This window comes from Opisthocomus hoazin, chromosome 7 (assembly GCF_030867145.1).
Source record: "Opisthocomus hoazin isolate bOpiHoa1 chromosome 7, bOpiHoa1.hap1, whole genome shotgun sequence".
NCBI lineage: Eukaryota > Metazoa > Chordata > Aves > Opisthocomiformes > Opisthocomidae > Opisthocomus > Opisthocomus hoazin.
This window is the reverse complement of record NC_134420.1, coordinates 72081439-72104032: the sequence shown is the minus strand read 5'-3', so window position 1 is coordinate 72104032 and position 22594 is coordinate 72081439. Positions and strand designations below refer to the sequence as shown.

Below are 22594 nucleotides of genomic sequence, written 5' to 3'. Positions count from 1 at the left end.
CTGGCACGGAGCCACACAAAAAAATGGGGTGGGTGACCCCTCTGCGAGGCCGTGGGCGCCCGGTTCCGGCCCGGCTCGGGCTCCTTCCCCGCACAACGGGGTGCTGCCGGGGTGAGGGTGGGGAGCTGGCGGGGGGCTGAGAGCCTGCCGGGGGTCTCCTCCCGCAGCTCGGCCTCCCGCCGGGCCGGGGGAAAGCAGGGCTGTAAAACAGCCAAAAAATTAGCAAAAAACAGCAAAAAATAAATAAATGGAGCATTTCGGGAAAGGCACCGTAGGAAAACCCACCCGGAAGCCGTCTCACAGCCGCCGCAGGGAGACGCTTGGAGTGAAACAAGCCCGAACTTTGCTATTATTATTTTCTTTTTTCTTTTTTTTTCTTTTTTTTGGCATAAAACCACGGCGAGCCGTGTGGCTGCGCGGCTGCGGCTCGTTGCTGCCATCGCACGTCCGGCTCCCGCGGCGTGAGTTGCGTCGCCGCCATGGCTGCTCCGACCTCGCCCCGCACGCCCGGGGTTTTCCCTCCGGCCCGCGACACCCGCGCGTTTGCCACGCTCGCCGCGCCGATTTTCGAGAAGTTCTCCTTATTTTGAGGAGTATTCGCGTGGCTGCGCCATCCCGGCGCGCGTCGCGTCGCCGAAGCTTCTGCCGTAGCTCCGTGCCCCGATCCCAGCGTCTCCCGTCATCGTCGCGGCGAGGAGGTGCCGCGTGCCCCGGCACCCACTGGGAACGGGGGGAAACTGGGGGTGGGAGGGAAAAAAAAACCCTCTGGTGGGTGTGGAAGCCGCCATCCTCCGTGGCAGAGTGGCTCGTGGGTGGCTTGTGCCACCTCCTTGCGTCACCCGCTGATGGGGAACGCGCACCCGCCTGCCCGCGGCTCCGGCCGCCCCGGTTCGACCGGACCTGTTTGTCCTCGGGTTCGCGTTTGGGGCTTGGAGCAGGCAGCGTCCGCGGAAAGCTCCGCGGGAGCGCCCTGCCGAGCCCCCCCACCCCCAAATTCCCACCCCGGGTGCTGGAGGGGCGCAGGGCCACGTGCCCGGCTCCCGCCTCGTCCCACCCAGGCCCCCCCGGCAGCGTATTTATGGGGGTCGCAGACCCCCTCAGCAGGCACGGGGACGCCGGCGACGGCGCGGTCCTGCGTGCCCGCGTCCAGGCTGAGCGCCGTCCCGCGCCTGGCGGAGCCTCACGGGGGACACCGGTGAATCAGGGGTGGGGAAGCAGCCCGAGAAGCTGGGGCTGACTCAGCCTGAGCGGGCTGCGGGCGGGAGGGGCAGCTGGGAGGGGAACCGGCAGCACGTTCCTACCCTGCCAGCCAAGCCAAGGGACACCCGGTTTGGCATCAAACCTTTTTTTTAAAAAAATTTAATTTTTTTATTTTTATTTTTTTATTTTAAAATTTTTAAAATTTTTAAAATTTTTAAAATTTTTAAAATGTTTAAAATGTTTAAAATTTTTAATTTTAATTTCTTCTTTTTTATTTTTACATTTTAATTTTTCTGTTCAATTTTTAAAATTTTTAAATTTTAGTTTTTAAATTTTTAAATTTTATTTTTAAATGTTAAAATTTTTAAAATTTATAAAATGTTTTAAAATTAAAAAAAATTTTAAAATTTTAATTTTTTATGATTTTTTTTAAACCTGGAAGCTTTCCCTGCCCGCTCTCTGCCACGGCAAGGCTGCTTCTTCCCCGCTCTTCCCGGCCCCACCCCCCCCCCTCCCTTGGCCAGCTCCCACCGCCCCCCCGCGGCCCCCCCCCACCCCGCGGAGGGCCTCGCGGCCCCGCCCCCGCGGCTCCGAGGGGCGGGAAGAGGGCGTGGCTAGGCGCGGAGGGCGTGGCCTGCCGGCAAGCGGGCGGCTGCGGGCGTAGGCGGGGCTTGGAGGCGTGGGGCGGGGCGTCGCGGCGTGGGGCGGGGCCTGGCGGCGTGGGGCGGGGCCTGGCGGCGTGGGGCGGGGCGTGGCGGCGGCGGCGCGGCAGTCGGCGGGGGGGATGCGGCGGCGCGGCGAGCGGGGCGGCGATGGCGACGGCGGCGGCGACACGGACGGCGACAGCGGGCGGGCGGAGGGCAGGGCCGGCGGGGCCCGGCCGGAACGGTGAGTCCCCGCCGCGCTGCGTGTCCCCGTCCCCGGGACCCCCCCTGTCCCCTGCCGTGGCCGTGCTCTGTACCCCGGTCGCGACTCCTGTCACCACACGCTGTCTGTCGGTCTGTCCCCACGTCGTGGCCGCGCTCCTATGACCCCACGCCGTGGCCTTGTCACCTTGCCGGGGCCATGACCCCGTGTGTGTCCCCCCCGTGTCACCCTGCCACGGCCGTGCCCCCCCCCCCCCCATCACGATGCCATGCTGTGGCTGTGTCCCCATGTCACCTTGCCGTCCCCATGTCACCTTGCCGGGGCCGTGACCCCATGTGTGTGCCCCCCTCCCGTGTCACCCTGCCACAGCCGTGCCCCCACCACGATGCCATGCTCTGGCTGCGTCCCCGTGTCACCTTGCTGTCACCGTGAAGCCGTGCGGCGGCCGGTCGCCGTGCCGGCTGTCAGAGCTGTCCCCCGGTGGGCACGGACCCCCTGGCTGGGGGTTCAGGGAGGTCCCCCCGGCTCTCCTGCCCCGGGATCCGTGCCATCCTGCCCCGGCACCCCCTTCCTCGCGTCTCGCAGCGCTCCCCGGGGCGGGCGATGGACTCAATCCGCCTCCGCGGGAGCGACGGTGTCCCCGGGCGTGTGCTGTGCTTGGACGCCCGTCAGAAACCTCTGCCCCAAATCTCCCAGTGCCCAGACTGGTTTCCCCATCGCCTGGCACCGTTGGCCCACTGGAGACGTCGACGTGGGGCGGTCGGCAGCTCCCGGCTTTCCCTTCCCTCTCGGGGGCTGGGCAGGGCACGGCAAGGCTGGACACGTCCCCCAGCCCTTCGGGAGGTGGTCACGCTCCCTGTGCTGGTGTCACTGGGGGACTGGTTTCTCCCGGGGTGCTGCGGGCTCCCCGAGCCGCTTTCCCACCATCTTTCCTCCGTGTCCTTGCAGAGGCTCTCGGTGCCGGGCGTGGGGACCCCTCCGTGACCGTGTCACCCCACCCACGGGCTCGGGGTGTTGTCTCATAGTATCGGTCGCTCCTTGTTGCCGGTTTGGCTTGTGGCTCCCGGCCCTTCCTGCCCATGGGAGGCTGCGGGGGGACCGGATCGTGACCTCTCGTGACACTGCGTCACGGTGGGGCTGCTCCGACGACGATCACAGAATCCCAGCATGGCAGGGGTTGGCAGGGACCCCTATGGGTCACCCAGCCCAACCCCCTGCCCAAGCAGGGTCACCCAGAGCAGGCTGCACAGCACCGCGTCCAGGCGGGGCTGGAATATCTCCAGAGAAGGAGACTCCACAGCCTCCCTGGGCAGCCTGGGCCAGGGCTCCGTCACCCTCAGAGGGAAGAAGTTCTTCCTCATGCTCATCCCCAAAAGCCGAACACGACCCCGGCGCGGGGAACCAGTTCCCCATCCCAGGGGGACACAAACAGCAGCCTCGGGCCCTGGCGGGGGAAAAGCCCCCTTAACCCAGCCATCATGGCGGGGGTTGGGGACGGGGACCCCGCGCTGCTGTGCCCCAGAGCCCGTCGGGATGTGCTAACGGGGCGTCTGCCTGGCAGGGGCTGGCCGGCCTGGCGTCCCCGGCTGCGCTACCTCCTCCTGGACCTGCTCCTCATCTACGTCTCCGTGCCCTTCCTCATCCGCCTCTTCCCCGCCGTGCTCACCAAATTCGTCTTCCTGAACTTCGGTGGGTGCCATGGGGCTGTCCCAACCGGGAGACCCCCCCTCTCCCCAGGGATTCAGCAAGCAGGGGGGTGGAAGGGTGTGTGTGGGGGTCCCCAAAACCACACCCAGCCCGTGGGTGGCACCGGGACAGCACCCATCCGACCCCCGCCTTGCCCTGGGCTGGCAGAGGAGGCACGGAGGGACCTTTGCCGTGGGCGCCTCGTGTTTTGCAAGCCCTAATAACGAGGTGCCGCCGACCCTGTTTATTGCCGGGCGTTGCGACACATCTGGGCACGCATCCGCGGGGCTGGAAACGCGGGTGGGAGGGGGTGGCGGAGGTACCCGCTCCCCGAGCTGCCCGTAGCGCGGCCCCTGGCTTCCAGGAGCGTCGTTTCAAAGAAATAATGTGTTGCTTTGGGGAAAAAAAAAAAATAAATGGCTAAAAGCAGCTGGGTGCGAGGGTTCCGGGGTTGCCCACGCGATGGCCACGGTTTCTCCGCCAGTGGCCTTCCCCTTCTTCGTGGACCTTCAGCGGCCGGAGCTGCTGCTGAACAACACCGTCAACCTGTACCTCGCCACCGAGCCGGGCGTCACGGTCGGCATCTGGTGAGCGGGGCGTCCCCGGGTGGGCTACGGCTAAACCGGGTGCAGCCCCCACCCCGGGTAACCCCGCTGCGGCCCCCCCCCCAGGCACACGGTGCCGGGCAGCAGAGGGGCCGAGGCGCAGGGTAAGGACCAGCGCTGGTACGAGGAGGCTCTCGCCGATGCTCACCCCGTCATCATCTACCTGCACGGCAACGGGGGGACCAGGTGAGTACCCGTGAGTGGGGTGGGCCGGGCGCGGCGGCTGCTCTCGCGCGGGGGGAGACCTGGCAAACTCGGTGCAGCAGTGGGGCCGGGGCTGCTGCGGTGGTTTCTGACCCCACGGGTGGAGGGAGGTCCCTTTGAGTTAAAGAAAAACGTCAAAACCCACCTGCCCCAGAGCGTCCAGCTCTCCCCTCCTGGGATAAGGTCACCCCGGTCTCTCGTCTGCGCCGGTGCCGGAGGAGAGGGTCCCCCGGGCCGGCTGTGTCCTCGCGGCGGGACGGAGACCCCTGCCCCAGCTCCAACCTGCCTTTCCCCATCAGGGCTGCGAGCCACCGCGTCCAGTTCTTGAAGGTAAGTGGTCCCCTGCGGGGAGACTGGGACCTGCCGGGGGGAAGGGTCCTGCTGGTGGAAACCCAAGAAGGACCCCGGTGGCACTGGGGGACCCGGGGGTGCGTCCCCCCCCCCCGCCCCAGGACACAGCACGGTGCTGCTCTGCTGACAGGCGATGGGGGCTGCTGACTTCCACATCCTGGCTCTCGACTACAGAGGTAAAGTCACCCCCCACCTCTCCCGAGGGACCCCCCGCTGGGGCCGGGGTCTCCCCGCCCCGGGTGGTGACACTGAGCCGTGTCACCCGCAGGCTACGGGGACTCCAGTGGGCACCCCACGGAGAGCGGCTTCACCACCGACGTCCTGGCACTCTACGCCTGGGCCAAAGCGCGGAGCGGGAACAGCAGCGTCCTGCTCTGGGGACACTCCTTGGGGACAGGGTAGGTGTGGCGAGGTGGGGGGGGGACACCCCGGAGCCCACAGCTGGTCCCTGGGGATGGACCGAGGGGCTGGAGCAGCTCCTTGCTGGAGGCACCAGCTCCCTGCTGGAGGGTCTGAGGGTGCTGTGTGTCCCACCGGGACCCTGTGGCTGCCACCTCCACCTCTCCTCTCGCAGGATTGCCACCAACGCGGCGAGGAAGCTGCAGGAGGAGCAAGGTAGGGACCAGCGTGGCTGGGGTGGCCCCACGCGGTGTCCCCTCCTGGGGCTCTGCATGTCCCTGGGCAGATTTCGGGGGCCACAGAGGAGCTGGGGAGCCCCATCGCTCCCCGCTCCAGCATCAAGCCCTGCCACCGTGCCAGGGACGAGTGGCCGTCCCCGTCCTTAGCAGGATGGGGGGATCTCGGCCCCGGGGTCGCTGCCTGGGACGGGGGTGTGGGCAGCATCCCTGGGGGGGCCGGGACCCCCGCAGCCATGCCTGCTCTCGCCTTGCTCTGCCCTCAGGGGTCCAGGTCGACGCCGTGGTCCTCGAGTCGCCCTACACCAACATCCGCGAGGCGGCCGCCCATGTCCCCATGACCAAGGTGGGGGGGGGGGATCTCTGCCCACGGGGTCCCCCAGTAGTGCCCCGGTCCCCCCCCCACCTCGCCGGGGATGGGCGCATCAATCAAAGCCGTGGCTTAGCACCCCCCCAGCAAGGAGTCTCCTTCTCTGGAGATATTCCAGCCCCGCCTGGACGCGGTGCTGTGCAGCCTGCTCTGGGTGACCCTGCTTGGGCAGGGGGTTGGGCTGGGTGACCCACAGAGGTCCCTGCCAACCCCTGCCATGCTGGGATTCTGTGATTCTGTGACTCCCTCCCTGGCAGATCTACCGCCGGTTCCCGGGTTTCGAGTACCTCGTCTTGGACTCGCTGGCCCTGGGCGAGATGTTCTTCCGCAGCGACGAGAAGTGAGCGCCCGGAGGGGACGGGGACGATGCCGGGACCACCGGGCCGGGCCAGGGCGGGTTGGACATGTCGCACCGCGCGATCCCGGCGCTCCCGTTGGCGTTTCCCCGGCTTGCTCGTGCTTCAGAAGTGGCTTTTTGCTTTGCGTAACCTCAAGAGACGAGCGTTACCGCTGAGCAAAGTCCACGAGCACCCCGTGCTCGAGTCGGGACGCGCAGACGCGCGCCGTGGCAGCGGGGGACCCTCCCTCTCCGTCTTTGTGGGCGCCTTTGCTAAAAGCCACCGGGTTCAGGGGTGTTTTTAAAGCCTGAGCACCCTGCGTCGGGGGTTTGAGGGTGCAGGGCATCACCCTGGGGCAGTTGGGCTGCGCTGAGCCGGGATGGCTCGGAGAGGGAGCACCTGGGGTGGTTTGGAGTTGCTGTGGGGGTTTCAGCAGCACCCAGGGAGGCTCCCGGGGGTCTCTTGGCTCCGGGGTGACCCCCTCGGTGCTGCGCTCGCTGCCCGCAGCGTGAAGGTGCTGGCCTGCCCGCTCCTCATCCTGCACGCGGAAGATGATGCTGTGCTGCCTCCGGACATGGGCCGCAAGGTGGGGACCACCGCCACCTCTGCGTGGGCTTGAATGGGGGTGGGCACCGCTTCAGCCTGGTTTGGGGGGGCTGAAGTGGCTGGGGAGGGGGTGGCCGGCCCCGGGGTGCCGGGAGGGGGGTCTGGGGGTCCCCTGTGGATGCTGCTGACCGCGCTCCCACCCCCTGGCAGCTCTACGAGGCGGCACGCAGCACCTACAAGGACAAATCCAGGGTGAAGTTCATCACCTTCCCCGAAAAGCTGGGCCTGGGGCACGACTACATCTCCTTCAACCCGGAGCTGCCCGCCCTGGTGAAGTAAGTGGGGGGGCACAGAAGGACCCTTGGCCTCTCCTTCCATGGGTGCATCCCCCCCCACCCACCCACGCGGGTGCCTTCCCCCTGCTCCGTCCCCTCCCTGCAGCGCTGAACGCCATCAGTTTTTGGGCTCCAGCCGCTCCTCACCGCCCTGAGCCCATCCTCAGCCCCAGTGACGTGGGGAGGTGACCCCCGGGGACAGCCCCCAGCTCCTCTTTGCCCCGGGTGCGGAGCTGCCGCTCTGCTCTGAGCCCAGCTCAGCGCCACGTCCCAGGGCTCCGAAATGGGGAGCGGCACGGGACGGTCGGTGACGCAGCGCCTGGTTCATTGCATCTCGTTGCAGAGACTTCTTGAACACTAAGTGACGGCAGCAACCACCAGCACTCCCTGCAGCCCTCACCAGGAACCCCTCACGGCACTGAACGTCCTGCTGTATGGAATAAAAACTGCTGAGAAACCTTCTCCTGCGCCCGGTGCCTCGAGGGTGCTGCGGGTCACGCCGGGGATGGAGACGCTGCTGTGAGCTGGGGGCTGCTCCGGGGTCAGGACCATGCAAGCGGTGGCCAGGAGCATCGCATGGGGCAGCGGTGGGGGTACACGGGCCTGACGTCAAACACAGAATCCCAGCATGGCAGGGGTTGGAAGGGACCTCTGTGGGTCACCCAGCCCAACCCCCTGCCCAAGCAGGGTCACCCAGAGCAGGCTGCACAGCACCGTGTCCAGGCGGGGCTGGAATATCTCCAGAGAAGGAGACTCCACAGCCTCCCTGGGCAGCCTGGGCCAGGGTTCCATCACCCTCAGAGGGAAGAAGTTCTTCCTCGTCTTCAGCTGGAGCTTCCTCTGCTTCAGTTTGTGCCCGTTGCCCCTTGTCCTGTCGCTGGGCACCACTGGAAAGAGTCTGGCCCCGTCCTCCTGACCCCCACCCTGCAGATATTTGTAGGCATTTCTAAGGTCCCCTCTCAGCCTTCTCTTCTCCAGGCTGAACAAGCCCAGCTCCCTCAGCCTCTCCTCGTAGCAGAGATGCTCCAGTCCCCTCATCATCCTCGTAGCCCTCCACTGGACTCTCTCCAGTAGCTCCTCATCTTTCTTGAACTGGGGAGCCCAGAACTGGACACAGCACTGCAGATGGGGCCTCACCAGGGCAGCGTAGAGGGGCAGGAGAACCTCCCTCGACCTGATGCCCACACTCCTCTTGATGCACCCCGGGATCCCATTGGCCTTCTTGGCAGCCAGGGCACACTGCTGGCTCATGGTCACCCTGTCGTCCCCCAGCACTCCCAGTCCCTCTCCACAGAGCTGCTCTCCAGCAGGTCAGCCCCAGCCTGTACTGGTGCCTGGGGTTGTTCCTCCCCAGGTGCAGGACCCTGCCCTTGCCCTTGTTGAACCTCATCAGGTTCCTCTGTGCCCAACTCTCCAGCCTGTCCAGGTCTCGCTGGATGGCAGCACAGCCTGCCGGGGTACCCACCACACCTCCCAGGTTTGTGTCATCAGCAAACTTGCTGAGGGGACACTCTAATTCTTCATCCAGGTTGTTGATGAAGAAGTTAAACAAGATTCGGCCCAGTACTGACCCCTGAGGGACACCACTAGTTACCGGCCTCCAACCAGACTCAGCGCCGCTGATCACAACCGTCTGAGCTCTGCCATTCAGCCAGATCTCAATGCACCTCACCGACCACTCATCCAGCCCACACTTCCTGAGCTTCCCTAGGAGGATGTTAGGGGAGACCGTGTCGAAAGCCTTGCTGAAGTCGAGGTAGACAACATCCAGTGCTCTCTCCTCATCTACCCATCCGGTCATGCCATCGTAGAAAGCCATCAGATTGGTCAGGCATGATTAACCCCCCCGCCAGCTCTGATGCCTTGGGACTGGCAAGCGCTGCACCCCAAATCCTGCTTCAGCATCGCCTGCGAGGGCTCAGCCAGCTGTGCCCCCACCCCGGCCCGCACTGACCCCCTGCACCCTCTTGCCGCGTTAGCGTTGGTGCAAGCGAGCCCAGTCCCTAATTTTAGGCGTCAGCCAACGGCCCCTTGGACTGCAGTGGCACTTTTATTTTTAGCACCTATGCAAGCAACACGGCGGCGTGGTTTCGCTTTCCGCACAACACATAGGTTATAAAAATCCACCCCCCAATTCCCCGTCCGTAGGAAAGCCAGCAGCAGCAACACGGAGCCTAGACAGCAGAGACACCTGTACGGCGCGCGTGCTCACGTCCCCCCCAGCTCCTACGCCGCCGTGCCGTTGGGGGTCTTGTCCTCCACCACGTCCCGGGGCTCGTTGGGCGGTGGGATCTTCAGGTCGGAGGGTTCCACGTGCCAGATGTCCCGGGCGTACTCCTTGATGGTGCGGTCGCTGGAGAACTTGCCGGCCGCCGCGATGTTCCTGATGACCATCTTGGTCCACGCCTTGGAGTTCTGCAAGGAGAGTGGTGGGATGGTGCGGCCGGAGGCTTGCACCCATGGGCGCCACGTTGGCCCCAAGACTGGATCTCAGCCAGGGAGCCCCTGCAGCAGCACAGCCAGGAGCCTCCTTGCCAGGAACCCAGCTATGTGTGCAGCCCCACCAGACCCCATCTCCAGAGTTGGGTGTTGGGTCCCCATCACAGCTGCCTCGCCTCCGCCCCGGGCTGGCACTCACCAGGTACAGCTCGCTGACCTTCTCCTGGCACTTGACGTAAGCCTCGTAGTCTGCAAAAACTTTAAACCTGTAGTGGCAGAGAAAGAGGGAGTCAGCGACAGCAGAAATGCGTAGGTGGGAGCACGGCAGTGGCCGGTGGCTTCAGCGCACGGGGCTCTGGCTGCCAGATCTGCAGCGGGAGGTCTTCTTCGAACACCAAGTCATCCTCCCCAAGCCCTGTTTGTACGGGGCCTTGCAAGCCCACAGCTCCGGCGCGGGCTGGATGGGTGCCCTGGCACACCCTGAGTCAGCTCACCGGGAAAACATCTCCTCGGTGCACATGTCCACAGCCCATGGCTGCTTGGTGCTCCGGCCAGGAAAGCCCTTGAGATACCTAAAAGCATCTACATCTGGTGAGGGCTGTGCACCCAAATGTGGCCTTAAGGTACCCCAGACTTTAACGTGGCAAGCGTGAAGTGTCGTACATGGAGAGCTTCTTGTACCCGTGGAGCATCAATCAAACATCAGGGCCCAAAAATGGGACCTTATCAGCCCAAGGGTGGATGGTCGGTGCAGGCGGCCGCTCTGCATGAGGAGTTTGGCGGAGAGACCCAACCCAGCGGATGGATGGCACCCCAGGCCTCACCGGTCATGGTGGAAGAGCATGTTGACCACGTCTTTGAAGAGGTCTGGCTCCTGCGGGGAGAAGAAGCCACTCCTAATTTGGTCAATGGCTTGCTTCAACTCGGGGAGCCGGTCGTAGTACTCCTGGGCATTGTACCTGGCAGGGAAGGGTTGATATGAGATGGTGCTGCTCCAACTGCCCGTGGTAGCACCCCTGCAGCGTCCCCAGCCCTCACCCTTCCCTGTCCAGCTCCGTGACGTCCTCCACCCTCATGCCAAAGATAAACAGGTTTTCCTCTCCAGCCTCCTCGGCCATTTCCACGTTGGCTCCATCCATGGTGCCGATGGTCAGAGCCCCGTTCAGCATGAACTTCATGTTCCCGGTACCCGATGCCTCGGTGCCCGCCGTGGAGATCTGCTCCGACAGGTCGGTAGCAGGAATCACTGCCAACAAAACACACGGACACAAGGGGCTCGCAGCGACTGGCTTTGGGTTTGCGTTGTGCTGAAGGACACTAGACCTGCCGTGTCGTGGTGACGGAGCCATGGGCTTGTGGGCAGCCATGGGGCCACAGGGTGGACACCCCCTCCCAGCAGCGTGCCCCATGTGGGCTACCTTTCTCTGCCAGCGAGACCCTGTAGTTCTCCAGGAAGATGACCTTCAGCTTGCTCCCCACAACAGGGTCGTTGTTCACCACCTGAGCCACAGCGTTGATCAGCTTGATGATCATTTTAGCCATGTGATACCCTGGGGCAGCCTAGGAGAAAAGCCACGGGTGAGCCCGGGGGCAGGCGAGGAGCACCCAGCTCCCATGTGCCCGGGGAAGCACCTGCTCAGCCCTGCTCCCATCACCTTCTCCAACCCGTGTGTTGCATCACCAACTTTATGGCCCACGGTTGTGCAAGCCCTTCAAAACTTCATGCCTTGCTTGGGTTGAAGCCAACAAGTGCTACCCCAGCAGTCCCTGGAGAGCTTCACGGACATGGCCCCATGAGACATCTGCACCCAAGTCCCCTAGGGCATTTTCAAGGGCTTCCACCAAAATGCCTCAAGCTCCTGACCCGACTTACCTTGCCCCCAATGATCACCGTCCTCGGCACAAACATCTTCGCAGGGTCCCTCCTGATGCCTGGAGAAGACAGCGGTGCGGCGTCACCCCCTGCCTTAGCCGTGGCCCCGGGGGACGGGGACGCTGGTGCGGGGCCGCGGGGCAGTCCGTCCCCTCGGGGCGCGCGGTGGCTTACGGTTGTACATGGTGATGATGTGCAGGCAGTTCATCAGCTGCCGCTTGTACTCGTGGATCCTCTTCACGTGCACGTCGAACATGGAGGAAGGGTTGATCTTCACCTCGTACTCCTTCTCCAGGTAGAGCGCGAACTTCACCTTGTTCTCCTGGGCGAGGGCCGGCAGCGCGTCAGCCCCTGGCCGGCGCTCCACCTGCCCGCGTCCCCGCTGCCCGCGCCCCTCACCTGCTTCACTTTGGCCACCTCCCGGATGAAGACGTCGTCGTCCACCAACTCGTGGAGCTTCGCCAGCTGGCTCAGGTCCCGCACGTAGTCCTCCCCGATTTTCTGCAACGGGAGCAGCCGCCATCACCGGGCACGTCGCTCCCGCCCGGCAAGGCTCGGAAAGCGGGAGCGGGGCGCTGGGTGAGGTGCAAACGGAGCTCGACCATTTAAACGACGTCAACGGCTGAGGTTGGAGCGGTGGTCCTGGGGTTGGGGAGGGTCAGGGGACAGCACGGTCCCCTCCACGCCGTTACCTCCGCGATGAGTTCCGCCAGCCCCGGGTTGCAGAGCAGGAGCCAGCGCCGCGGGGTGATGCCGTTGGTCTTGTTCTGAAACTTCTCCGGCTCCAGCGATGCAAAGTCCTTGAAGCTGCGAGGATGAGGAGGGGACAGCTTCAGCTGGGACCTGCCACCGCCAACCATTTCCGAGCCGGGGGTGATCCACCACCGCCTCCCTCCCCCACGCACTTACACTTGAGTCTTGACGATCTCGGAGTGGATCTTGGCCACGCCGTTGACAGCGTGGGAGCCGACGATGCAGAGGTGGGCCATGTTGATCCTCTTGGTGCCTCCCTCCTCTATCAGGGACATCCTCCGCAGCCGGTCCACGTCGTTAGGGAAGAGGGACGCGATGTGCTGCCGGTGGAGGCCGGGGAGGAGGTGAGCGGCGTTTAGGGATGTCCCACCTGATGGCTCCCGAGGAGGGGGCCACAGCGATGTCCCCAGTGCATTCAACACCAGCCAGAGCGGTGGCTTTTACTCCAGAGCGACGGTGCAAACCCCCTCCAAGGGATGCCCTTCCCCACCGTGGACATCTCTGGGCAGAAGGACCCCCACCCAGACCCCCACATCCTTGGCCGGCGGGGACGTTTCGGTGAAAGCCTCGTGCTCCCATACCAGGAGGCCAAACCACCATCTCCCTTGTACCCCCAACCTCATCCTTCCTCGCGATGAATTTAGCGCTTAGGGAGCAAAGCAAATGCCAGCAGGCAGGTCCCTGGAGCAATGGAGGAAGCCTTTAAAACAACCCCTAACTGTGGGGTGGCGATAGACCGGTGGGAAGGGCTTTCCTACTCACCAGCCTCCTGAGATAGCCACCAGAACCACCTTGGCCACACACCCAGCATCACCGGTCTGTGCGTCCCCCGAATCCCGATGACACCGTGTGTGCCAGCCCCGTTCCCCTCTCCGGAGAGACCTCCTGGGCCGCCCCACCGCACTTACATCCAGGTGTCTCTGATTGATCTCGTAGATGATCTGCAGGTGCCTGGGGAGCAGCTTCTCCACCAGGTCCACCGGCCAGCGCTCCAGGGCTTCGGGGAGCACCGTGTGGTTGGTGTAGGCGAAGGTCTGCTTGGTGATGTCCCAAGCCTGCCGGGGCGAGAGCCGTGGCTGAGCAGTGAGGGGGAAGGCAGCCTCGGGTGTGTGGTCCTCCCACCGTCACCAGTGGCATGGCCAAGCCAGTTCCTCCAAGTCCACACCGGCTAAACCCAACCTGACTGCTCCAAACCACTGACCAGGCCACCAGCAGCTACAAAGCTGGTTCCCCAACTCCTCTGCCATGGGCAGGCTGCCCAGGGAGGCTGTGGAGTCTCCTTCTCTGGAGATATTCAAGACCCGCCTGGACAAGGTCCTCTACAGCCTACTGTCGGTGACCCTGCTTCGGCAGGGGGGTTGGACTGGGTGACCCACAGAGGGCCCTTCCAATCCCTACCATTCTGTGATTCTGTGGCAGGCAGGAGGGTGGGTGCAAGCAGAGGGGACACGGGGCCCAGGTTGGGTCTCCCTACCTTGTTCCACGGCAGCTTCTCGATGTCCACCAGAATCCTCATCAGCTCAGGGATGGCCATGGCGGGGTGCGTGTCGTTCAGCTGGATGGCGACCTGCGGGGAGAGCAGGGGTGGGACGTGGGGACATGCTGGGGGACACGAGGGCATCCCACTGCCCATGGCACCCACGGAGGGTCCACGAATCCCCTCCAGCCCTGGGTGCACGTTGGGAGGCACCGAAACAAGCCCCGAGGCACACGTCAGAGCAACCCCAGCTCGTACCTGGTCGGGGAAGGAATCAAACACGGTGCGGACACTGTCCGTGCTCCCGAATTTGGACGCTTTGAAGCGGCGTATGATGTCCTGGAGGGTGGCAGCCACCACGAAGTACTCCTGCTTCAGCCGCAGCTCCTTCCCCTCGAAGAACTGCGAGCGGAGGAGCGGGAGGATGGCACCGCGCTGCCGGACTGCGCCGCGCCGGGGCAGCTGTGCCTTCCCGGGGGGGTCCATGCCGGCACGGACCCACGCCGGCAAACACCCACTGTGGCGCGAGCCCCCAGGGCTTCCCCCAGCAGCTCAGACCCTGATGTCCTCTGGCTTTCCAGCTTTCAGCTCAGTGGGCTGGAGATGTGCTGGGACAAACAGCGGTTGAAACCATCCCAACGCGCCTCCGTGCCAGCCAGCGTGCGGCACGGCAGCAACACCCGTGGCAAGAGCTCGGGGTGCGAAAGGGCCACCTGAGGCACAACCTCTGCTCCTGCGCTGCGAGGGACGGGCAGGAAAATGCCAGCAGTGCTCACCCGTTCACCTTCATGTTATACAGAATCAGAGAATCATTCAGGTTGGAAGAGACCTCTGAGATCATCAAGTCCAACCATCAGCCCAACACCCCCATGCCTGCTAAACCATGTCCCCAAGTGCCACATCCACACGGTTTTTGAACCCCTCCAGGGATGGGGACTCCACCACTGCCCTGGGCAGCCTGGTCCAATCATAGAATCATAGAATGGTTTGAGTTGGAAGGGACCTTAAAGCTCATCTGGTTCCAACCCCCCTGCCATCAGCAGGGACATCTTCCACCAGCCCAGGGTGCTCAGAGCTCCATCCAACCTGGCCTTGAGCACTGCCAGGGAGGGGGCAGCCACAGCTTCTCTGGGCAACCTGGGCCAGGGCCTCACCACCCTCATGGGGAAGAATTTCTTCCCAATATCTCATCTAAATCTGCCCTCTTTTAGTTTACAACCGTTCCCCCTTGTCCTGTCACTACACCCCCTTGTGAAAAGCCCCTCTCCATCCTTCCTGTTGGCCCCTCCAGGCACTGGCAGCTGCTCTAAGGTCACCCCGCAGCCTTCTCTTCTCCAGGCTGAACAGCCCCAGCTCCCTCAGCCTGTCCTCATAGCAGAGGTGCTCCAGCCCTCGGATCATCTCTGTGGCCTCCTCTGGACCAACGCCTGACTGAGGCTTGAGGAACATTTCTGCAGCGGGACGTGCTCATCCCTACTCCCTCCCCTCACCACACTGACCAGGGATTTGCCCAGGAATGGACTCATCTCTGCTGCAGCGCTGGTGACAGGCACCGATCCCCGTCCAAGCACCACGAGCAGCTTCAAACACAACTAAGACATCTCTGCCATGGCCTGGTGAGAGAGGCTGCTCCGCAGTCGTTAAAACCGGGACACCCCTGCACCCTGACTTACGTTGTCGTTGGGGTAGAGGACACGGGATATGTTCTCCGCCAGGTTTCTGTCCAGCACGGCCTGGATGTAGTCTCCGACGTTGACTGGGGAGGAGCAGAGGGATAAGGTGGGTGCTGGACCACCCCCCGCACCCCGTCCCACTCGGCCCCCCACCAGCACCCACTTACAGTCCCGCAGGTTGAAGTCGTTGGGCGCCCGAGCCGACCACAGGCGCATGGTGTTGACGGTGTTGTTCATGTACCCGGGCACGGGGGTGTCGTAGGGCAGTGCCAGCACCACCTAGGACACGGCAGGGTGGCTGAAGCTGGGCTGTGACCCCGGCTGTGTCCCCCTGCCCCACCGGAGCCCTCCCGCCCCACAGACCCTCCCGGAGGAGCGAGCTCAGGGCTGCATCCTCCTTCATGACATTCCACGTGTGGGGACGTGCTGGGTACCCCCTGCCCTGCGGACAGCCCGGCTCCCCTGGGGTCTTGCCAGAAGCCCTCAGAGGCTGGAGAGGCTTGCGAGGGTCAGGAGAAGCTCAATGTGAGCCATCGTGCGGGGCTGCGTATTGCACGCAGACCTGCTGGAGGTGCTTTGGGGTATTTCAGAGCTTGGCTCCAGCCGTGGACCAGCAAAACCCAGAATCACAGAGTGGTTGGGGCTGGAAGGAACCTCTGTGGGTCACCCAGCCCAACCCCCTGCCCAAGCAGGGTCACCCAGAGCAGGCTGCACAGCACCGCGTCCAGGCGGGGCTGGAATATCTCCAGAGAAGGAGACTCCACAGCCTCCCTGGGCAGCCTGGGCCAGGGCTCCGTCACCCTCAGAGGGAAGAAGTTCTTCCTCATCTTCAGCTGGAACTTCCTCTGCTTCAGTTTGTGCCCATTGCCCCTTGTCCTGTCGCTGGGCACCACTGGAAAGAGTCTGGCCCCGTCCTCCTGACACCCACCCTGCAGATATTTGTAGGCATTTCTAAGGTCCCCTCGCAGCCTTCTCTTCTCCAGGCTGAACAAGCCCAGCTCCCTCAGCCTCTCCTCGTAGGAGAGATGCTCCAGTCCCCTCCTCATCCTCGTAGCCCTCCGCTGGACTCTCTCCAGTAGCTCCTCATCTTTCTTGAACTGGGGAGCCCAGCACTGGACACAGCACTGCAGATGGGGCCTCACCAGGGCAGAGCAGAGGGGGAGGAGAACCTCCCTCGACCTGCTGCCCACACTCTGCTTAATGTCCTGTCCCCATCGCTATGTCCATCTCCTCCCCAATTTGCTCCTTTCCCACCCCAGCGAAGCAGCCTCACCAGCACAACCCTCCCCACCAGGACCCGTTCCCGGGGTGCAGCCGGCCAGCGAGAGCCCCCCAGGCGATGGGACAAGCCCTGGACGGGGATGGGGGGTTCCCCGCATGCCGGCCCCACAGGGCTGCGCCCCAGCCCGTACCTGGGTGTCGACCCACTTGGTGCCGGCGGCAGCGTGCTCCACCCGGCCGTAGAAGTGCACGGGCAGCATGTACTCGGGACGGGCTTTCTCCCAGGGGTTCCCGTGCCGGAGCCAGTCGTCGGCTTCTTCCACCTGCCGAGGGAGCGGGAGCGGTGACGGGGCCAGCCGGCCGCGGGGACCTCCCCGGGCTGTGCCGCGTGGAGGATGGCTGGGAAAGGGGACGATGCCTCGGGGTCCGTGGACGCAGCTTTTGGGAGCGCTCGCGGGGTACGGGGGGTTGTCTCCCACCGGGGGTTTTGCAGATGCACACCGCATGTCCACAGCACGCTGTAACCCAGGCGTCCAGCAGCGCAGCAGGGCCGGGAGGCTGGACCTGGCCCCCCATGGTGGTACCCCATGGCATCCCTGTACCACCCCTGCGAAACCATCCCCACCCCGCCGGGAGCAGGGACACGGCCTCCGGACCCTCGCCTGCTCCCCACGGAGCGGCTCTCGTGGTGGTGCTGGCCCTGAGCAGGGCACGCTGCGGAGATGGATGAGGGCAGCCAGGAGAGCATAGACACACAGGATCAGAGAATCAGGGAATCACAGAATGGTTTGGGTTGGAGGGGACCTTCCAAGGCCATCTGGTCCAACCCCCTGCAGCGAGCAGGGACATCTTCACCTGGGTCAGGCTGCTCAGAGCCCTGTCCAACCTGGCCTTCGGTGTTTCCAGGGATGGGGCATCGACCACCTCTCTGGGCAACCTGTGTCAGGGTTTCACCACCCTCACAGTGAAGAATTTCTTCCTAATATCCAGTCTAAACCTCCCCTCTCTCAGCTTGAAGCCATCACCCTGTGTCCTATCACTCCATGCCCTTGTCCCAGCCCCTCTGCAGCTCTCTCGCAGCCCCTCCAGGCACTGGCAGCTGCTCTAAGGTCACCCCGCAGCCTTCTCCTCCCCAGGCTGAGCAGCCCCAGCTCCCTCAACCTGTCCTCGTAGGAGAGGGCCTCCAGCCCTCAGATCATCACTCCAGCCCTCTGATGACGATGCCTTGCAGCTTTCTGCTAATTAGCGGGGCCGCTGCACCGAGCCACTGACGGGCTGGAGCGGGAACCACGACACCGGGCTGACCCCCATCCCCGCACGCCGGAGCCGGCTGGGATGAAGGACGAGCTTCCCCGCGGCAGGGAGGGATGCTGAGCGCTTGCACTGGTTTAAAAAGTTAAATTCGGTCCAGAAAACGTCTGAAAGTTTTAAATATCGCAGCACCAGCTCCGGCCCCGAGCTAAGGGAAGAGAATCCACACGCCCCGAGCGCGGCCTGATCTAAGGGGCAGGCTGGACGCGGGGCTTCGGCCGCGCCGGGGGAAGGTGAGGACCGTGCGTCTCTGTCCCTACCTGCCACCCGTCCCGGATCTTCTGGTTGAAGATGCCGTACTCGTAGCGGATGCCGTAGCCGTAGGCTGCCAGCCCCAGCGTCGCCATCGAGTCGAGGAAGCAGGCTGCCAGGGAGAGAGGAGAGCAGGGAGCTGCAGGTCCTCTTCCCCCCCCCAGGTCCTTCTCCCTGCCAAAGCAGCCGCCCCGCAGGGACACGAGCCGGGGCCGGCAGCCGCCGCTCGCTCCCCGGGCACCCAGCACCCCTCGCCCCGTGCACGACAAGGCTGGAGCAACAAGAAACCCCCCTGGGTTTAGGTACCCCCCCACAGTGGGTGCAAAGCCCCACCACATAGGCAGGGAGACTGCTTTGGGGGGGGGTCACTCACCAGCAAGCCTGCCGAGACCGCCGTTGCCGAGACCGGCGTCCTCCTCGATCTCCTCCAGCTCCTCCACGTCCAGCCCGAGCTGCAGACGAGGGGGAGAAGGCTCCAGCTCCCGTGTTTAAGTCACTCCAGCAGCCTTCACACGGGGGCACCCGTGACCTTGCCCTTGGCGTGGACCAGCTCCCGGGCGTGGGGTGCTGCTCTCGTGGTCCCCGACATTTCGGGCAGGTCCCCCCAGGGTCATTCCCCCCCCTCCAAGCCCCAGCCCCACGGCTGCAGCCCCGCAGGGTCCGACGCTGCCTTCCCGCTCCCCCAGCACCCCCAAACCCTGGGGCAGGCACCCGGGCACCCGTCACCCCAGGCTCCAGGCATCGCCCTTCAGCGCAGACACCCGGAGAAGCAGCTCCACCGCTTTTACAAGGAAATTTAAAGTTTCCCAGCCCGGGATGCTGCAGGAGGAAGAGGTTTTGCCTATGCAAAGCTCCTCGGGCAGCTCAGAGGGAAACCAGACGGTGCCTTGCCAGGGCTGAGCCACATTTCCCATGGAAACCCCTCGGTCCGATGTCCCCCCTCGACGTCCCACGGTCACAGCAAGCGGGGACAGCCCCGATCCCTCAGCCACCCGTGCGGGAGGGCCGGACCCAGCACCCCTCATCTTTAATTGGGCTGCACCTTCTCCTTTATCACAGAATCACAGAATGGTAGGGGTTGGCAGGGACCTCTGTGGGTCACCCAGCCCAACCCTCCTGCCGAAGCAGGGTCACCTACAGTAGGTTGTAGAGGACCTTGTCCAGGTGGGTCTTGAATATCTCCAGAGAAGGAGACTCCACAACCTCCCTGGGCAGCCTGGGCCAGGGCTCCGTCACCCTCAGAGGGAAGAAATATTATACTGTGCCAAACATCTTCTTTTAGAAACGTTTGGCACTCGTGTCCGGCGGGCTCGGCGTCCGCACCAGGAGGATCTCCCTCCAGAACCTGACCCATCGTCACCGCGAAGACGAGGATTTCCACCCAGCCTTCCTCTCGCCCAGGCTCCCGCCACGCAGCAGCCCGGGCTCTTCCCCTCCACCCCGGCTGGGCTGCTGCCCTCACGGCAACGGATAAAAAAAATTTAAAAAAAACATAAAAATAAGTTCCTCTCCTTTGGTTGAAAGCGGCTCTGGCTGTTGTGCAAGCGGCCCCAGCCGCATACGACGGTGCAAGCGTGGCGGGGACGGGGGGGGAAGGAGGCACCCCAAAACCTCCAATAACCCAAGCGCCTCTGCTGAGGCATCAAGGAGCCGTTTGCAGCCAGTGCCACAAACCATGAAGATCTCCAGGAGCCGGAGAGCGTGGAGCCGTCCCGGTCCGGGTCCGCACCGAGCCGCAGGATGCTCACCTGGTAGATGGCTTCGTCGCAGGCGTTCTGCAGCCCCAGGTTAATCATGGTGTTCTGCAGCGTCCGCCCCATGTAGAACTCCAGGGAGAGGTAGTAAATCCTCTGGAAGAGAAAACCAACGCCTGGTCACTGTCCCCGGGGCCGGAGGACGCTCAGCTGGACCCCCGAAGCCGTGGTCAGGTGTCATCATGAAACAAGAATCACAGAATCCTTAAGGTTGGAAAAGATCTCTAGGATGATCAAGTCCAAGTGTTACCCCAACACCACCATGTCTGCATGGTGCACCATGCCCAGTGCACCAGTACAGGCTTGGGGCGGACCTGCTGGAGAGCAGCTCTGTGGAGAGGGACTGGGAGTGCTGGGGGACAACAGGGTGACCATGAGCCAGCAGTGTGCCCTGGCTGCCAAGAAGGCCAATGGGATCCTGGGGTGCATCAAGAGGAGTGTGGCCAGCAGGACGAGGGAGGTTCTCCTTCCCCTCTGCCCTGCCCTGGGGAGGCCCCATCTGCAGTGCTGTGTCCAGTTCTGGGCTCCCCAGTTCAAGAAAGATGAGGAGCTACTGGAGAGAGTCCAGCGGAGGGCTACGAGGATGGTGAGGGGACTGGAGCATCTCTCCTACGAGGAGAGGCTGAGGGAGCTGGGCTTGTTCAGCCTGGAGAAGAGAAGGCTGAGAGGGGACCTTAGAAATGCCTCGAAATGTCTGCAGGGTGGGTGTCAGGAGGACGGGGCCAGACTCTTTCCAGTGGTGCCCAGTGACAGGACAAGGGGCAACGGGCACAAACCGAAGCAGAGGAAGCTCCAGCTGAAGATGAGGAAGAACTTCTTCCCTCTGAGGGTGACGGAGCCCTGGCCCAGGCTGCCCAGGGAGGCTGTGGAGTCTCCTTCTCTGGAGATATTCCAGCCCCGCCTGGACGCGGTGCTGTGCAGCCTGCTCTGGGTGACCCTGCTTGGGCAGGGGGTTGGGCTGGGTGACCCACAGAGGTCCCTTCCAACCCCGAACATTCTGTGATTCTGTGATTCTGCTAAACCGTGTCCCCAGGTGGGGCTCCTCGGAGGCGGCTGTGCCCGCAGCCCCGGCCCTGCTCTCCTGCCGCCGCTGTTCCCGGAGCCGGGAACCGAGCGGTTCTGTTTGGACAAGCCCCGGCGCCGGGACGGTCACCCCGAGCACGCCGGTACAAAGTTCACCTTTAAAAAGGGGACGTTTCCCAACGTCACCCTGAGCCGCCAAGAAACCGGGCGAGCTGCCGGGTCCGGGTGCGTGCGGGAGCCATCGGCTTCCCCCGCCATCCCCGGGGGCTCGGCCGCCTCAGCACTGACTCGATGGGTGCAGGATGCGGCCGGTAAGGCAGAGGCTTGTCTAGACCATCCCCCGGCCTCAGCACCAGCAGGTTTGAAGGAAGGATTTAGTTTGGAGGAAACTGCTGACAAGTCAGGTTTCCCCAGGATCTGGCCCCGGGGGGGTCAAACTGGGGATGCTGGGCTTACTGGTCTGCTCCCAGCAGAGCTGAAAGCAGCGACGCCGAGCAGACGGCGCCCAGCACGGCTCGCCCATGGAGGAAAACCCCCAGATCGAAACCCTGGAAGGGGCTCATCCATTTTTCTCACCCTTAGACGACACGGGGAGGGGGGGGGGGGGGGTGAGCTACCAGGGGCTGGCACGGTCCCAGCGCCGCGTTGGCTGGGAGGAGATTGGATCCGACAGGACCGTCCAGGTGTCCGGAGGGGATTAACGCTTAATCCCCCCGCAACCAGAGCCCCGCACGCCGGGCGAGCAAGCGCAGATGAGCGGCGGAAGGACAGAAACTCCTGCACAAACCTGCGAAGCTGGGGTGTCCCCCCCTCCTCAGCATCCTCCCCCCCTCCCCAGCATCCTCCCCCCCTCCTCAGCATCCTCCCCCCCTCCCCAGCATCCCCCCCCCCCCCCCCCGGCTCCCACCTTGGGGTCCTTCTCGTAGTAGTACTGCTGGGTGCGGATCCAGCGCCCCACCAAGTGGTCCCGCACGGTGTGGGCCAGGGCGAAGTAGTAGTCGCGGGGGGTGGCCACGTTGCGGTCCTTGACCAGGGTGAAGTGGAGGTGGCGGTTGAAGCCCCGCTTCAGCTCGGCCACGCTCTCGGCTCCCACGATCCCGCGGATGCTGATCTGCTTCCTCCGCTCCTGGTCCGACAGCGGGCGGGACATGGCGGCGGCGGGGGGGGGGGGGGACGGGACCCCCAAGGGGTCGGGGGGACCCAGGCGGGACGGGGAGACGCGCAGCGGGGGGATGCGGGGAGCGCGGGGAGGACGCGTTCCGGGAGCCGCGTTCCGCCTCCGCCCAGCGCTGGCTCCGCCTCGGGGCGGGGCGAGGCTCCGCCCCATCCCTAAGCCCCGCCCCGCCCCGGGGCCGGGCCCGCGCAACGCGTGGGGAGGGAGAGGCTCCGCCCCCACTCCCTAAGCCCCGCCCCTGGAATGGGGGACGGCGGGGGGGGGCAGGGAGCCGGGGGATGAGCAGCCTCCCTGCATCCCCCCACCCCGCGACCCTGCTCCTGCACCCCCTCCCCTGTACCCCCTTTCTCTGCACCCCCTGCCCCGCACCCCTGCTCCTGCACCCCCCTCCTGCACCCCTTCCGCACCCGCTCACCTGCACCCCCTCCCCTGGACCCCCTTTCTCTGTAACCCCTTTTCCTGTACTCCCTCCCCTGCACCCCCATTCCTCTGCTCCCCCTCTCCTGT

At 64.2% G+C, this 22594-nt stretch overlaps 2 protein-coding genes across 2 annotated transcripts; one reads left to right on the top strand and one right to left on the bottom strand.

The window, feature by feature from the left end:
* Positions 1 to 1984: 1984 nt before the first annotated feature.
* ABHD12B (abhydrolase domain containing 12B) lies at positions 1985 to 7598 on the top strand. Its single transcript, XM_075425969.1, has 13 exons — positions 1985 to 2088; positions 3629 to 3756; positions 4238 to 4340; positions 4425 to 4544; positions 4862 to 4892; positions 5044 to 5089; positions 5182 to 5311; positions 5488 to 5528; positions 5815 to 5894; positions 6176 to 6258; positions 6764 to 6842; positions 7013 to 7137; positions 7481 to 7598. The coding sequence occupies exons 1-13, from the start codon at positions 1985 to 1987 to the stop codon at positions 7500 to 7502; spliced, it is 1092 nt and encodes a 363-aa protein (XP_075282084.1). The 3' UTR covers positions 7503 to 7598.
* Positions 7599 to 9171: 1573 nt separating this feature from the next.
* On the bottom strand, positions 9172 to 22188 carry PYGL (glycogen phosphorylase L). Its single transcript, XM_075427229.1, has 20 exons — positions 21821 to 22188; positions 19885 to 19986; positions 18510 to 18588; positions 18145 to 18248; positions 16765 to 16896; positions 15520 to 15631; positions 15353 to 15435; positions 13938 to 14081; positions 13677 to 13769; positions 13111 to 13257; positions 12359 to 12522; positions 12142 to 12256; positions 11849 to 11950; positions 11624 to 11771; positions 11450 to 11508; positions 10995 to 11136; positions 10615 to 10822; positions 10401 to 10535; positions 9776 to 9842; positions 9172 to 9552 (listed from the first exon to the last, which is right to left on the bottom strand). The coding sequence occupies exons 1-20, from the start codon at positions 22061 to 22063 to the stop codon at positions 9364 to 9366; spliced, it is 2568 nt and encodes an 855-aa protein (XP_075283344.1). The 5' UTR covers positions 22064 to 22188; the 3' UTR covers positions 9172 to 9363.
* Positions 22189 to 22594: the final 406 nt, after the last annotated feature.